This window comes from Hermetia illucens, chromosome 2 (genome assembly GCF_905115235.1).
Source record: "Hermetia illucens chromosome 2, iHerIll2.2.curated.20191125, whole genome shotgun sequence".
In the NCBI taxonomy this organism is placed as follows: domain Eukaryota; kingdom Metazoa; phylum Arthropoda; class Insecta; order Diptera; family Stratiomyidae; genus Hermetia; species Hermetia illucens.
Window position 1 is genome coordinate 148,268,981 of NC_051850.1, and position 15,372 is coordinate 148,284,352.

The following is a 15,372-nucleotide window of genomic DNA, read 5'->3' on the forward strand; positions in this document are numbered from 1 at the left end:
CATGAAAGGGGGTATTCAGTGTCATACGAAACCAAAGGGGACTCAATGAATCCCTCTGGAAGATGCCACTCCGTATTCGGATGGGCTCTGAGGTATTAGCGCCCTCAGATGTACGCACTGATAAGGTGGCATGCACCCCTCCATGATTGTCGTCAAAAACTTTATTAGTTTCGGATCAATGTGATACACATATATGATATCGATTAGCCAGGTATGCGGAATGCTATCAAAAGCCTTGGCATAATCAATATAGCAATTAAAGGGGTTTCTTTGGCCTCAAATTGCTTGTTTTGCAACTACCGAGTCGATAATGAGTTGCTCTTTGCAACCCCTTGACCCAACCCGGCAGCCTTTTTGCTCCTCGGATAGAATGCTATGGGTCTCGAGGTGCGCATTGACCCTTTTGTAGAGGGTTGGTAAGCAAGTAATCGGTCTTGTGTTTTCGGGGTCCTACACCGTGTCCTTCTTAGGGATAAGGTAGGTAATCCCAGCAGTGAGGAAGAATTGAAATTCCTCCGGCCGACTCATGATCTCATTTATAATGCTTGCCAACCCACTGTGTACGCTGGTAAGTTTCTTATACTAGAAATTCTGCACTCGATCCAGACCTGGGCGCGTCCAGTTCTTCGAGCTGTTTATGGCTCGTCGAACTTCTTCGGTAACATCCGCAAAATTCATGCCAGGCGTATTGGCATGGCAGGTGCCTTCGGCGGTGATCCACTCAGCATGCTGGGCCCCCCGCAAATCCAGTATTGCTCTTTCGCTTCCGTCACCGAAAACTGTACTGTCTGGACGCTCTGTTGGGATTCGCTGAGAGATTATTAATGTATTGTATTAATATTCAACTAACTTGAAAGACCAAAGCTATGGTTTGCTATTGAATCCCGTCAACTCTGTCATTCTCTTTCAACAACAACATGAACATGTTGGCTACCACCAGGTTTGGAAACATTTTGCTTTTTCAACGAAACCATAACAAGTGAGGAAATTTGGTTCTGTAAGAAATGATTCCACCACTGAGTAGCGGGAATGATATGAGCCCAGGTGCAGATCCCCTCGTTAAAACAGGACACAAGGTCAGCAATGGAAATAGTATCAATGCAATCAGCAGATCAAAATTCTATAGTATCATTCCTTTGGGAACTATTTAGATTAAAGTAAGCCAAAAATGGAGCTGATTCGTTGCTGATTGTATTAGGATAATAAGCCAGATTGCACTGGTGGAAAGATTGACACGTTTGCACCATACATAACGAAAATACAGTGTAAGCGGTCACATTTATCAATTGGGCGGTTTAGCTACTCTTCTTCCACTTCACTCAGACCAACAATATTTTTCATTATATTTGAGCTAAAAATACTATAAAACTGCGAATCTTTCACGATGTATCTTGAAGAAGCACGTGGTTTACTTCGACCCGTATGATTTTCCTGCATGACTAACCTGAGCAAGACTAACCATGTGTGGACGATTTTAGCCCGAAGTAGTGAACACTACAGCACCAAATTTGCTTTCCTCTAATGTCCCCAGAAGGGTGAAAGAAAATGCTTCTTTCGAGGAAAGCTCAGAAGAACAGATTAAATCCAAAAATAAGCATGAATTCAAATTCTTTGTAAACCCCATTAAAAGTCATTGGCTACATGATGACCCTAAGGAAAATCATTTGGCTGGAAAGTCACATCGTTGCAGCCAAAATCATTCGTGTCGCGGTAATATACTTCGGATACGCAAATAAACTTCATTCTCATGTTTTAGATTTCACATTCATTAAATAGATTTATGACCCCATTTTTTTGTTCTTCCGAAATCCGAGTCAAGTGGGATTTCCTTAATTTTACTGTTCATGTATAATCTCCGAATTGGGGAAGTAGTAAAACCCCGGAATCAAAACGTACTTACGTTAATTTGTCTACCATTTTTGTGAAATCGTAAATAAAAAATTACTGAACAAGAAGAAAGGTTTGTTTACTTATTTTCATTGACAAGGCCATCAGCTGGCGCAGTTCAAAACTCACCATGGAGAAATCACCCACAGGGTGTCCGTACACTCAATATATTGTCACTAAGTAGAAATTCATTTATTTCATTACAAACAATATTCGTTCAACAGAAGTTCATTTTGTTGCAATATATTACACTTAAAAATTACATAAACAAAATTAATCATACATATGGCTATAATATTCCTGATATACTTGAATGTAATTATCTTTCTCCTGTTGTGTCATTTGCTCTATTAATTTGTCATTTATTTCGTCTAATGGATAAGGGCGGCCACCAACATGCACCGTTGGGACGTCTTCTTCTGATTCAGAATTCATGAAATCAACGCTCGCTGGAAGGTAAATGTAAGCAATTAGAAGAATTAAAGTGAAATCAACAGATTAGAATTCTTACGTATTTCTGTATTATCAATATCCTTTTCATCGTCACTTGAATCGCTTGAATTTCCACTCTTTGATCCCAATTTAAGGCCTTTGTATACATTATCACTTTTGCCCGGTTGCTTCTCATGTTGCAATAACACAGACATAATATCTTCATTCTCTTTCCTGCCACGTGTATTATTCGAAACAGTCGTTGCAGCAGCCGGTTGGGTTGAAGTTTGAGCTGCTTGCTCCAGAATCGAGTCGGCATTACTAACTGATTCCTCGTTGGTAATAATTGTACTCTCCGTCATCCAAACTGGACGATCCTTTCGAGAGGTTGCTACTTCAGTTGTATCATTATCACCGATACTAACATCCACTCGAGTTTCTTCGACGGCAAAGCCTTGATTGCGAGTTGCCTCGCCAGACCACATTTGCGTATCGAGCCGTTGAACAGGTTTGTTGATTCTGAAAAACAATGCAGAAAAATAATCCACTGGCCAAATGAGAATTCCGAGTGAAAATACCCTCGAATTGTATCGATGTCTACTGGTTCTGGTTCTAATATTTCTGGTGCTAATTTAATGCCTTCTACTTCACGCAATAAGTCGTATAATGGTTGGAGTTGCTCGTTAAATTTGGCCAACAGCAAGCGAGAATCTTTTTTTGGTAACGCTGACATGTCCTCTTCTACAGCACTTCCACAGAAAGTACAACGAAATTCCTCGGTGGAAAAATCGAATAGTTGATCCGCCTGGTAAGAGATGTTACAAAGTTAGTGCGACTATATTTATTAAAAAAACATCAATTTTTACCTCGAGATCAGTAAATGTTTTGTTACAGCCTGGACACTTAAAACTTGCGCGACTCGTTGCATCACGCTCTTCCGTCTCCATTCGTTTTCGCATTAAATCCAATTTGTATTTTACTACGTTTACAAATGTTTTATAGTTTATGAAATAATAGTTGACTTTTTGAGCTTTCCCATCTGGACCAGTCTCCATTTTTAGACGTATTTGAATAAATTTGTCATTTCTGAGGGTGGATATTCGAGCACGTAGCTGTTTCTTTTCAAATCGAAGAAGTTCACAGATATCGTCTTCTTTCATGCCTACGTAGGATTTTCTAGTAATATTTACTCATCCAATCTTCATAAGATCTACTCACATGGGTTCCTAACAAGCATGTCGATGATCAGGGCATCCTCTATTGTATAAAATCCCCTAACTACCAGTCTAGCTAGCTGTTTCAAGCTGCTCGGAACTTCAGTCACGTATCTTTGCTCGTTAGTCGACATTATAAAAGCTGAAATGCAGACTCGAACCAATTAGCATTTTCCTTTCAAATGTTTGGAAGAAAATCACGTCTACGCCTCTGGACAAGCGATGAGAAGTTCCCCAACCGCTCGTCGCGCCATCAATTCACCTCACTCACGAGTTGAAAAACGACAAGTCAGTTTCGGATTTTATGCGTTGCGGAGAGGACGAGCAATTGTCAAACTGTCATATGAAGATGTGATTGCACTTACCTGCTTCTTAGATTTTCCTTGGATGGCGTGAAATGGCAGAAATTGATAAAGTCCGTGTGATATTAGTTGGTGATTCTGGTATGTGTGATCATACTCGATCGATTGTTGGTAATTTGGTGGCAAAAAAGTCGGGCAGTTACACGGATTTTAGCGAAAACAGATCGAACCCGAAACGCTAGACGCAGACAATATGCGCCATGTTCGTTACAGGGTGGTTAATTTGATGTGCCGTCAGTAGTGTATTGGTTATACGGATGATGGCGGGAAATTTCAAATATCCACTTTTTCTCTCAAGATAAAGTTGTTAATATGAGGACTCGTTCTTCTCTTTAATGGAGCTTTTTTAATATTTTCAACGTTTAAGGATGTGAATTCTATTAATTATTATTATTGGAGGGCAATTGATAATATATAAGATCCACGTAGGCATATTAAAAATTGCCATTTGAGGAAATAACTTTCAGTTGCAAGACTGCCAGATCAACTTCTAGGATCGATATCTTTGGTTTTCGTTGCTGTTTGCATAAGCAAATCTTGCTTTCCTACAACGTAGAATCGTTTTTATATCTCATATCCAATGTAGTCCGAGAAAATCTCTTTCACGCAATTGTAGTGAATTTTTGGCAGAGCTGTAGAATAAGAAAAGAACAAAATATTTTTGAATCCGGCACGAAATAGTTCTTAAATTTCACAAACGAAAAACTATTAAACAGAAAATTGTATCTCCATTGCACAGGCTGAGGCGATCTATCAGACTGTTAACAAAGTCGATTAAATTCCAATATCATCAAGAGATATCTTTTATAATACTAATGTCCGACTGTACAGCAATCCAATTTGGATTCTTGAAGCGTGTTAGACCACTTCAAGATCATAGCGTTACACTACGCGGCAATGCGGTTAGCATTATCCTCGCCTGGGACTATTGCCCTAATTTGACTGAGGTACTCATTCACAGCTGAGTCAACTGGCATGATACAATTCCATTTGGCATCACTGAGGTTTGAACTGCAACCTCCCTTTACCGGCAACGATAGAGTACCCTTCTACTAAGGGAAAACAAATTTACTTTAGTTACGTAATATTTTAAAGGCCTGGAAGCATTGAAATTTTAAACGCTTAAAGCTTCATCGCAGAGCAAATTGTCAAGGTGGCAGGGTTGATTGATTTCAGGTGGTAAAAGTCTAAATTTAAATCAAACTTGATTTTTTTTTAATATTTTAAATCATAATAAATATTTATTCAAGTTCAATATTTTTCCGAGTTGTCACAACCTCGACAGATCCCTGATTTTACCTATTACTAGTACGAAGTGCCAAGCATTTAGGCTCGGACGATCCGATCCGAGTAGTGGCCGGTTGTCAATGGAAGAATTCGTCGAAAGCTCCCCGCAACATAGAGCACGTATGCAGAATGGTGTATTTCTGCATGCTTTGAACCAGACTGTGTGAGAGTCCCAGGACATCATAGCAAGCCGTGAGGGATTTAGGTACAATACCTGTAGCTGACAATATTATGGGAACTACAACCACCCGCTCGAGACGCCAAATTTCTTTGATTTCCCGAGCCAGTGGCCACAGTTCACCTTCTTCTCCACGTATTTCCGATCGATGTTGTTGTTATGGGAGATAGCAGCATCATTTATATACGCGGAGCGACCCGTCTTGTCAACTAACAGTACGTCGGGCTTGTGTGGAATGCATCAATCAGTTAGAACTTGCCGTCAATTACTGGTTGCGGCTCATATCGGTAAACCGGACATGTTCCCGTGGTCAGCCCATGCTTGTATGCAAGGTTTTGATGGATCACCTTACATACAGCATTATGCCTGGTAAAGTATTGCACCGGTGCTGTAACAGCACAGCCAGAAATGAGGAGTTACAACGTCTCTAACGCCGAACCACATATTCTTCTCTGTCTGTCTCGATCACAGTTTGGATGTGGAGGTCACCAATGCTGCCATGTCCGGCATGTGGCTCGTGATGACCTTTGCGGATGGCTTGGAGTCGACACTTGTCTAATCCAAACTCCATCCGAATATCACAGCTGAACATGTCTATTATTCGCAACAGACTTCTAAGATGGTCGTCAGTACCAGCATGCGACTTGATGTCATCTAAGTACATCAAGTGTATAAGTTTGCACTTAGCACCTAGGCCATACTTTATTGCAAAACCATGCCCTCTAGCATCATTCAGTAGCCATGAAAGGGGGTTCAGTGCCATGCAAAACCAAAGGGGACTCAAAAAATCACCCTGGAAGATGCTCTTAGCAAACCCCTTGACCCACCTCCGCAGCCCTTCTGCTCCGGATAGAATGTTGTTGGTCTCGAGGTGCGCATTGACCCTTCCGCCAATAATGGACGTTATGAATTTGGAGAAAGTTGGTAAGCAAGTAATCGGTCTTGTGTCTGCGGGGTCCTGCACCGTGTTCTTCTTAGGGACGCAGTGAGGAAGGGTGGAAATTCCTCCAGCCAACTCATGGCCTGATTTATGCTGTGTGCCAACCGACTGTCTACGTTGGTAAATTTCTTATACCAGAAATTCTGCATCCAATCCAGACCTGGCCCTTCCAGTTCTTCGGGCTGTTTATGGTTCGTCGGTCTTCTTCTTCGGTAACATCCACAAAATTCATGCCAGGCGTATTGCCATGGCGGGTGCCTATGGCGGTGATCCACTCAGCATGCTGAGTGGGTGACCAACAAAGTCCAGTATTGTTCTTTCGCTTCCGTCACCGAAAACTGTACTGTCTGGACGCTCTGTTGGGATTCGTTGAGAGATTATTATTATATTAATATTCAACTAACTTGAAAGACCAAAGCTATGGTTTGCTATTGAATCCTGCCTTAGTGAGTCCCGCCGACGTTCCAGACGAATTTTCCATGGTGGATCTCTTTGGTCACTCAAACCAATAACGCGTTGCAGCAGCGACATATCAGCACACAGTCGAGATGCAATCTTATCATTGATTTGAGATAGAATTCTCCGAGTGGCTGGAGAAGCATAGAGCCTTGGAATACCTGGTCTACGCAAAGGATCCATTTCCGAGATCTTTGGAATTCGTCCCGAACCTCAACGGAAACTTCAGCTGGACGGTGGAGAAGAGTGCTTCGGCGAGTGTTGCTTGCAGTGCAGCGTGGTGTTGTTAATGCCGTCGCCTCTGCCCCCATCGACTCTCGGTAACCAGTTTTTGCGATGACCACAAGTCGAACGCGCTACCTGATTATGGCGGCGATTGTGTCGTTGCGAGTTATAAAGCGGTACTGGTCTGCGACTGGCTGCACAGTCACTTGCGCGAATTGCGGGAAACGCTCGACGAATCTCTGGTGCAGCAAGGGGCGGTAAGATGTTGTACCCGCCCCGCCGTTATTTGGTAGTAGGAGCGGATGATGAACAGGTTCAGCTGCCTACACGAACCTACTGAAGTGGTCGCCACAGATTGGCGAAACAGCTACAGCAGGCGGAGCATATTCGTACCTGAAAACCGATACAACATTGCTCGTCAGCTGGCAACCTTTCAGCAAAATTCGTCCAAAGGCCGAGCTTAATGTGCAGGATGTTAAACCCAGGAGGTGTGTCTTCATCTAGTAGCTATTTTTGCCTCCATCTATAAAAAGGTGAATGAGGCCTTTTTATTGATCGCGGGTCAAATCATTTAGTTCGGCTTGACTCCCCAAGTGCAGTTTCCCCGCTTCGGATTCTCTGTTCCATTGGCTCTCACTTTACGATGTTCTTTGCCGTTTCATTCCAAAAAAAGAATGCCACTACTAATTTTGGTTTTGGCAGCGAAAGGGCTATATCAATGACTGCACATCTGGATCACTTTTGAACGTTGACGTGAGGTTGAGAGTCAAACAGAAATAACAGTTAGTCTCATGACTTATCGGCTCTCAGCAGCATCGGTCTTCCAATTTCTCTTCGCCTTTTGAGATATGGTACAAAAACTATTTGGTATCCACGTTTTGTTCAGATGCAAACCCGAAGCATTGTTTATACCCTTCCAACACTGATTCATTGTTCATCGGCAAATATTTGCGACCTCTTTTTAGACATTTTTCACAAACAGCAAAGTTGTCAGGTGATATTTTGCACGTAATATTTCCACTACTGATGTAAAAGAAAATACTATTGTCCTACTTACGGTTACGGTCTATATAAACAGGGGAGCACATTACATCGTCATTTCGAAAGCTTTTTCTGATTGACAGAAAGCAGGCTAGTTTCCACTGTGGACCTCCTGCTACTCATAGTGGAGCAGTGTGCGGGGTTTAGGGCCCTACTTGCTCTTTATCGATTTCGAGAGGGTTTTCGACAGTGTCAGCAGAGAGCGTATTTGGAATACTCTATGTAGGAGCGATATCTCGGCGAAACTAAGATATGTTGGAGCAAAATGTTACATGTTGCATCTAGGGAAAATCTGAGATGAACTTAAAGTACAAAGCGGAGCCCGTCAAGGTTGCACTCTGTCATCGACAGTATTTTTCTCGTTATCGATGAGATTCTCTATGCTGCCATGCCAATGGCTTTGGATGGTAACAGCTTCGGATTGAAGAAAAATACCAATAAAACCAAGGTTTTCAATCTGACCAGGCTTTCCACTTCCCTTATTTACATTAATGGTTTCTATGTCTTTGAAGCGTTGCTTTTGCCGAAGGTGGCACTGCAGACAGACATCACTTAACGTGTAAACGCCTTTAGTGTCGTTTCTAAAATCGAGTGCAGATACCTCAAAATCAACATTAAATTGAGGAATGGAAAGTTATCGCCCCAATTGAACGAAAGCACCAAACTTGCTTCAACTCATGTCTCATGTCATAAAGAACTTCAGGTTAGATTCTCGTGGAAGTGTTGATCAGAAGGTTAAAGTGACACTGAGTAAGTTACACATTAAGAAAGGATGATAGCTCCATTGTGGGCTATGTCATTCAACGGAAACAACAATCTCGCAATGGCCGAGGAGTGGGTCTTCTCAAAAGCTGCATAGCGTAAAGACTGGAGGTTTGGTGTAAGCATCTCGAAATGTGATGGACGCACATTGCCAAGAATAAGCAACGGTGGTGTGTCGAGATTTTTTACAACTACACCTATAAGCTTGGTCCGTATCGGGTCGAAATGTTTTCAAATCATCATCAGTCTAACGTACCAAACGACATCTGTTTTAATAGGCATTTGGGCCAATCAGATCAGTCTTAGTGAGTTATCATCCACGCTGATAGAATAAGCGTGCCATCAACAGTACTTTTTTCGTAACTTCTCGACGATTTGTATGATGTTGAGAAACTAATTAATTCAAATTGCGCTGGTATGTGAAGTAATTTCACCCACCATCTAGTTTCTAGGGCTAGGACTAGTTTCGTTGAGACATTTTCTTCATTGGCATAGAAAGAGAAAGGTAAAATCCTTGCCTACACGGACGTAGTGCTCTAACACTTTGTTGTTATCAAAGACATGCCGTTCTCCTTGAGTGATCAACAACAAAACGAAAATCAAGCTGAACTAAAGGCAAGGTAGAAAAACCGTCAATGCTTCATGACAAATTCACTTATAAAGAAATGACGAAAAAATTTGCCATTCTTTGGCTTCTCACTACATACTCATGGACCTGAACTAAACCATCCATCACAAAAGTGGTCACACGATTTTACTTTTGTCACCTTCGAGGGCAGAGATATTCAATAAATACGTGGCGAATTTGGATTGTGCATATTCGCAACCTCAAATGAAGCACACATCGACACGTAGTGAAGTAAAGAAGAGCTGCCTGGTGAAGGTGTAATTCATCGTGGGTATTACCTTCCTTGATCATTCGTATTGCAAGATGTTCGACTCGACCCGCGCAGTTGAACTACCTTTTTTAGATTTCGTACCTTTGAACATTTCGAGTTGTGAGCCTCCTTCATCAACTTTACTGGTGCATGCTTGGTTGATCTTCCAATGTTCGAGTTTTCAGTGGTATTTTAAATAATTGTCAGAATTTAACGTCCGTAAGCATTTTAATTTATCTATTTGTATTTATAAAACAGCAAAAGACAAAATTAGAACAGAAATGATATTAATTTCAAAGTTTTAATAAGCCATCAATAAAACTAATAACTAATCCCAATCACGGTCACCATTTGTCATGACAAACAGCCGAAAGGGTATGCCCGTTTCATTGCATCTAGTGGTGAGCTACGAAAATGTGAATAGGACCAAACATTTGATTGAGAAATATAAATACCAATTTTCATGGTGATCGGTTGAACGGTGTAGCAGTTTATCCTTTGCAGCGCTGTTTAGTGGGAGTTACATCAGCTTATATGGCATAAAAATGTTCTCCATTAGAAAATACATATATACACCACCTTTCATGGCAATCGGCCGAACGGTTTCGAAGTCTATAAATCTCAAACGAATATACTAACATCCATTTTTAGATATTAGATAAGTCGCAAAAATTTTGAATTTAATAATAGAATTTGAAAAGCATAAGCGAAAAATAATATATTTACGTTCCATAAATTTTCAGGCGGCTTGATATAATTGTGGACGCAGTGCAAATATCATATTCCATCAAAACCAGTTCCACCCAATGATACCGCATAATTGTATAATATTTTTCTCATGCGATAATTTCATTCGCTTCGTTGTCCACAAGTAATTTATCTAATCTTTTGAAGATTTTTTGATTATTGACTTTCTCTGAACAAAAGCAAATATTTTAAATGACTCGTTGAGCATCCAATGATTTGCAATAATCTTATATAATTTTGACTATATCCACTAAATTCAAAAATATGTTCCTCTTATGATATTTCGTTCGAATTTCATTTTTTCTGCAGGTGTCGGAAAGTCATCTCTAACCCATCTTATAGCGCACAATGAATCTCTTACACGACCATCATGGACAGTCGGTTGTTCGGTGGAGGTGAAATTACATGAATTCAAAGAAGGAACTCCTATACAAAAAACATATTTCATCGAACTATGGGATATCGGAGGATCATTGAGCCACAAAAATGCTCGTGGTGTGTTTTACAATCCAACACATGGCATTATATTGGTACATGATCTTACGAATCGTAAAAGCAATGAAAATCTACGAGATTGGCTAATTGAAATCTTAAACAAAGATGGAAAGGATACGATGAAGAACAATATTGATATAGATTTTGATCCGGAGCAATTTTTTGGTTCAACACAAATCCCAATTCTAGTAATAGGGACAAAGATGGACTTGTTGGATGAGAAGAGGCGACAGAAGCATTTGCATACAACAGATGGAATCGGTAAGAACTAAATTTATAAAATAGATGTGTGTTGTATGATGGCCTAGGAAGTCGAGGTGTCAGTTACGCGATCACGGCGCTGTACCTCGGACATTTACATCAAATTTTTCATATCAACATTCTTTCATTTTAGCTGAACAATGTGGGGCTGAAGAAATTTGTTTGAATAGCCACGATGTTCGCAGTTTAGCGGCAGGCACTACTGATGCAGTAAAATTGGCCAGATTTTTTGACAAAGTAATTGAGAAGAAGTATTATTCAAAAGAGTCGGGAATTTTCGCAGCAGAAAAGAGAAAATTGGCTTACAGTTATCCCAATGTTCCGGTTGCCTCTACAACATCTGAGCTACCACAACGACAGTTTAACACACAATTGTGATCACTAATGGTTCTATCTAATATAAAATTATTATGAAGATTTTCTAGGCATAATTGAAGTATTGTATTTATCAAGAATATAATTCTAAAAATTGCTTATATGCATTTGTTGTTTATTCCTGGTATAGTACTAATTCACTAATGCAATAATTTCTTATTTACTAATGTATAAGACTGTAATATGCATTGCTATATGGAGTATATGGTGCTTTAATGTTTCCTATTTTATATAACTACTTTTCGTTTCTTCCACGAAGAATATTACAAAAAAAAATTATTTACCTACGACAACCTTTTAAGCTGATGGATGTAACGCGTAATATCACACGAATTTAACATACATTCAATGGTGGCAATATAATTAGAAATCAATAAAAAGAAAACATAAAGTCATGATTTTCTTGTAATCAATAATTTTGGTAATTAGACTTTTGTAATAGCGGCAACATATGGGCAATCTCGTTTTTAACAAAGTTAACAAAGTTGCAATTCGTTTGCCACAGACGATGCAACGTAACTAGATTTCATTAGGAGGGGAACCTGCTTTAGGAGGTCGAAAAAATCGGATTTTTCGCGGTAATCGGTTCCTAATATATTTAAGGTTACAGTAGACACAAGCTAAGAATAAACGAGTAACAGATAATTGCAGTGCGATCGAATGGCTAGACTACAGTGGGGGCCAGGTAAATGCTACAATCGACCAAACATTCGAACATTGCAGCTTTGTTTTTTCACAATATTTTTAAGGTCACTGTTGTGAAGCCGATTGTGTTTAGAAGACCCGTTATCGAAATTGAATAAAATTTGGAGGAAAATGCGCGTGAAGTGATTTTCAGTAGTGACTAGGAAGTAGGAAATTGCGATTTTGAAGTTAAGAGACGGAAATCTGTTACTGAGCGCCATTCGAAAGGAAGTAGGATGTAGTCATGTGGCTGTTTTGAGGGTTTTCCGCAGATAAAAGAATAGTAAACCTTTAGAGAGAGCTTCTGAAAATAGGAAGTAGAATCGAATAACGACAGCGTAGGAAGGTCGTTTTATAGGGGGAATTTCCGTAAAAAAACCCAATCTCTTACATCCGATCAAATAAGCAGTGATCTTTCGTAGTGTCATAAAGTAGATGTTAGGTCAAAAAGTGTAGGCAGTCGCCTACAAGAAATACGTCTCCAAAAATAGTTAAAATGCGTACTGTTCGCTTAAAATTTGCAAAATAATATCGATTTTGAATTCAGACGGAGTGGAGGAGAGTAATAATTATGGGTTAATGAAAAATAAACCTCAATCATCCCGATAAAGTGCCGCGCGTCCGTCAAATGTTGAATGGAGAGTCGCACCCAAGGTTTCTACTAACAAGTTCTCTTAAAGTTACATGGTCTGGAAGGAATATTTCGTTGGTAGTAATTTGGCATTAATTGAACGTTCACTCAAAGCAGATGGCTACTTAGGCATAATAAGAAATTATTTGCAACCATCTATTGGCAGGCTGTGCAAAGAAAATAACATTACATTTGTAATCATTATCGCAAGAAAATTAGACACTAATATTAAAATTTCTACCTTCGTTCTTTATTAGATAAAGACATATTTGCAAGGAATGTAGCTTACGGCTTTAAATTGGCCCGGAAATATCGGGGGCGCAAAAACCCCCAGAACAAAACCTGACAATTTCAGCAATAAAAGAAACGTGTAGTAACGATATTTCACTTAATTACTACAGAAAATTGATTAATTTAAAGCCAAATAGAATCAAGGCGGTATGGATGCCAGGGAGTGGCCCCAGCAAATAGTAATGTTAATCTGAGTGAAATTATGCGGTGTTTCCAACGATTAATTATTTGAAATAATAAAAACTTGTTTTTTTTTCGTTGGTGTGAATATTTATTCTTGCAAATACCGATGATGTTATGAAGGGAACAAGTGGTTCCCGAAATATCGGTATTTGCGAGAATAAATATTCACACCAACGAAAAAGAAACAACAAGTTTTTATTATTTCAAAGTAATGTTAATATTTATATTTATGAACAATCTAAAATATATTTTGTTACGTTCCCTTCATTATTAAATTTACTGTTTTATAATTACGTAAACGTGCTCTAATATATACAATATCAAGAAATATTCGATAAAAGTGTTCTAATAAAATATGAAAAAAAAACATAAATTTTACATAACTTCAATGCAAACACATTTTGGGAAAGAAATAGTTATTCAGTTAAGCCTATAGAGAGAAAAAAACGAAAAAGTGGCAATTACATAGTATAAGCTGCTATGTAACATTTATCTGGCCACGAGTGTATGGCACGCCCGCCTCTTTTTCGATCTCGACCCGGGATTCTTTACTTGAAAAGGTAACGAAAGTTCAACACAGTAGGTAAATCTCGATTATTATCTAGATCAGGAATAGCTGATAAGCGGATAGCTACTGAAAATAAGCGAACAATTGTATTTTTCTTATCGAAAACTTTGGAGGCCGTTTTTTAGACTTCTCATTTTTATGATATCCCTAAGTTGACGTGCCTAATTGGAAAAAAACAGTGAACCCTTTGGAATGAATTATAGCTTGTTCTCTTCAGTTCTAAATTATTTTCTAATTGAACTTAAACAAATTGTTAAAAACTTTTTTTTTTACTAAGTGGAAATACTTTTCTTTCTGAAAAACCCATTATTCCTTTCAAATCTCCACAAAGTTAAAATGTTTGGATTTCTTCTTGTCCTTTTTTGGTATACCTAGAAGAAAACAAGTCGGGAAACCGGAAGCTGGACGCTTCAGGTACGAAAGGTTCTGTGTATTTCTTAGTATGTAGCACGTAATATATGCATATGTCCACTTTCGGGTGATATTGACATTGATAGTCTTCAATTTTCAAAGAAGCAACAACTCCGGCGTATTATAAATTTGTTAGTAATAGTGCGATTTCCATCAAACTTGGTATGATCATGCTCTACATTATAGCCTACATCACCGCATTCGTGCCGCTAGGATGCATTTAAGGGGGGTTTCCAGCCAATTACAAAAAATTATAGTAATATACTATTATTAACTTTCTTTGAACAGATATCGGTATGAAAGGTATTTCGGAGCCAAGGCACCATATACTGGCAGCCTCCTGATTTTTTTCAGATTTTTCGGTTTGGTAGTTTTTGAGAATGGCCCTCTTAAAGAAATGATCATTTTCAACCCCCCGCACTCCCCACGTTTCCAAGAAATGTCAAAACTAAGACCGGCTTCGAAAAGTACTAATCGAGACCTTTAATTTGATACCCCACATGACTATATTTGATGAAAAAAAAATTTACAACTCCTTTTGCATGTATGGGGACCCCCCTTAAATTTAACGTAAAAGGATGTAACTCTCCGAGAAAAATGCGTGTGACGGACAGACAGACGGTAAACCGATTTTAATAAGGTTTTGTGTTTACACAAAACCTTAAAAATGTAATAATGAGAAGTGCGCCCGATTTCTTCGTTTCACCGCGGAATTGTGAACTGCATTTTTCACGCCTTTAGGAAACTCAATCGAGACGCCGTTCTACGAATTTCCATGCCAAATCAAATTTTATAAGATATAACTGAAAATAAATTTGTTTAAACCTTTCAAATATATATTAAAACACAGAAAAAAGTTTGCTAAGCTAAGTCTTTTTTCCCTTTCAAAATATCGAAGAAAACGCATTTTTGAGATGTTCTAAATAAGAGAGATCGTGTCAGGAGTCATTGTTGTTGTTGTTGATATTACGAACCACACCAAGGACAATGCAACTTGGATGCCAACCTGAGGCTTCGCCCACAAATATCAAGATTTTTATTTTTATTGTTGCATCTTGAACGAG

At 39.1% G+C, this 15,372-nt stretch overlaps 2 protein-coding genes across 2 annotated transcripts in view; one reads left to right on the forward strand and one right to left on the reverse strand.

Annotated features, from left to right (window-relative positions):
• The window catches only part of LOC119650195 (general transcription factor IIE subunit 1), a 13,202-nt gene extending 8,895 nt beyond the window's left edge, over positions 1-4,307 (reverse strand). Inside the window, exons 1-6 of the mRNA XM_038052762.1 lie at positions 3,899-4,307; positions 3,538-3,675; positions 3,186-3,481; positions 2,898-3,124; positions 2,399-2,838; positions 1,901-2,336 (exon numbers count right to left, since the gene is read on the reverse strand). Coding sequence (XP_037908690.1) covers positions 2,161-2,336; positions 2,399-2,838; positions 2,898-3,124; positions 3,186-3,481; positions 3,538-3,667 — 1,269 coding nt within the window. The 5' untranslated portion in view covers positions 3,668-3,675; positions 3,899-4,307 and the 3' untranslated portion in view covers positions 1,901-2,160. The remainder of the gene's footprint in view (positions 1-1,900; positions 2,337-2,398; positions 2,839-2,897; positions 3,125-3,185; positions 3,482-3,537; positions 3,676-3,898) is intronic.
• Positions 3,820-11,643, forward strand: LOC119650196 (rab-like protein 3). The gene is made up of 3 exons (XM_038052763.1): positions 3,820-3,976; positions 10,719-11,165; positions 11,299-11,643. Exons 1-3 carry the CDS (start codon positions 3,931-3,933, stop codon positions 11,541-11,543), a joined length of 738 nt encoding a protein of 245 aa, XP_037908691.1. The 5' UTR covers positions 3,820-3,930; the 3' UTR covers positions 11,544-11,643.
• The last annotated feature ends 3,729 nt before the right edge of the window (positions 11,644-15,372 follow it).

Coding starts and splice junctions, on each gene's coding strand:
- LOC119650196 (XM_038052763.1), top strand. CDS start 3,931: ATGGCAGAAATTGATAAAGTCCGTGTGATATTAGTTGGTGATTCTG. Junction 3,977..10,718: donor GATATTAGTTGGTGATTCTG/GTATGTGTGATC, acceptor TTTTTTCTGCAG/GTGTCGGAAAGTCATCTCTA. Junction 11,166..11,298: donor GCATACAACAGATGGAATCG/GTAAGAACTAAA, acceptor CTTTCATTTTAG/CTGAACAATGTGGGGCTGAA.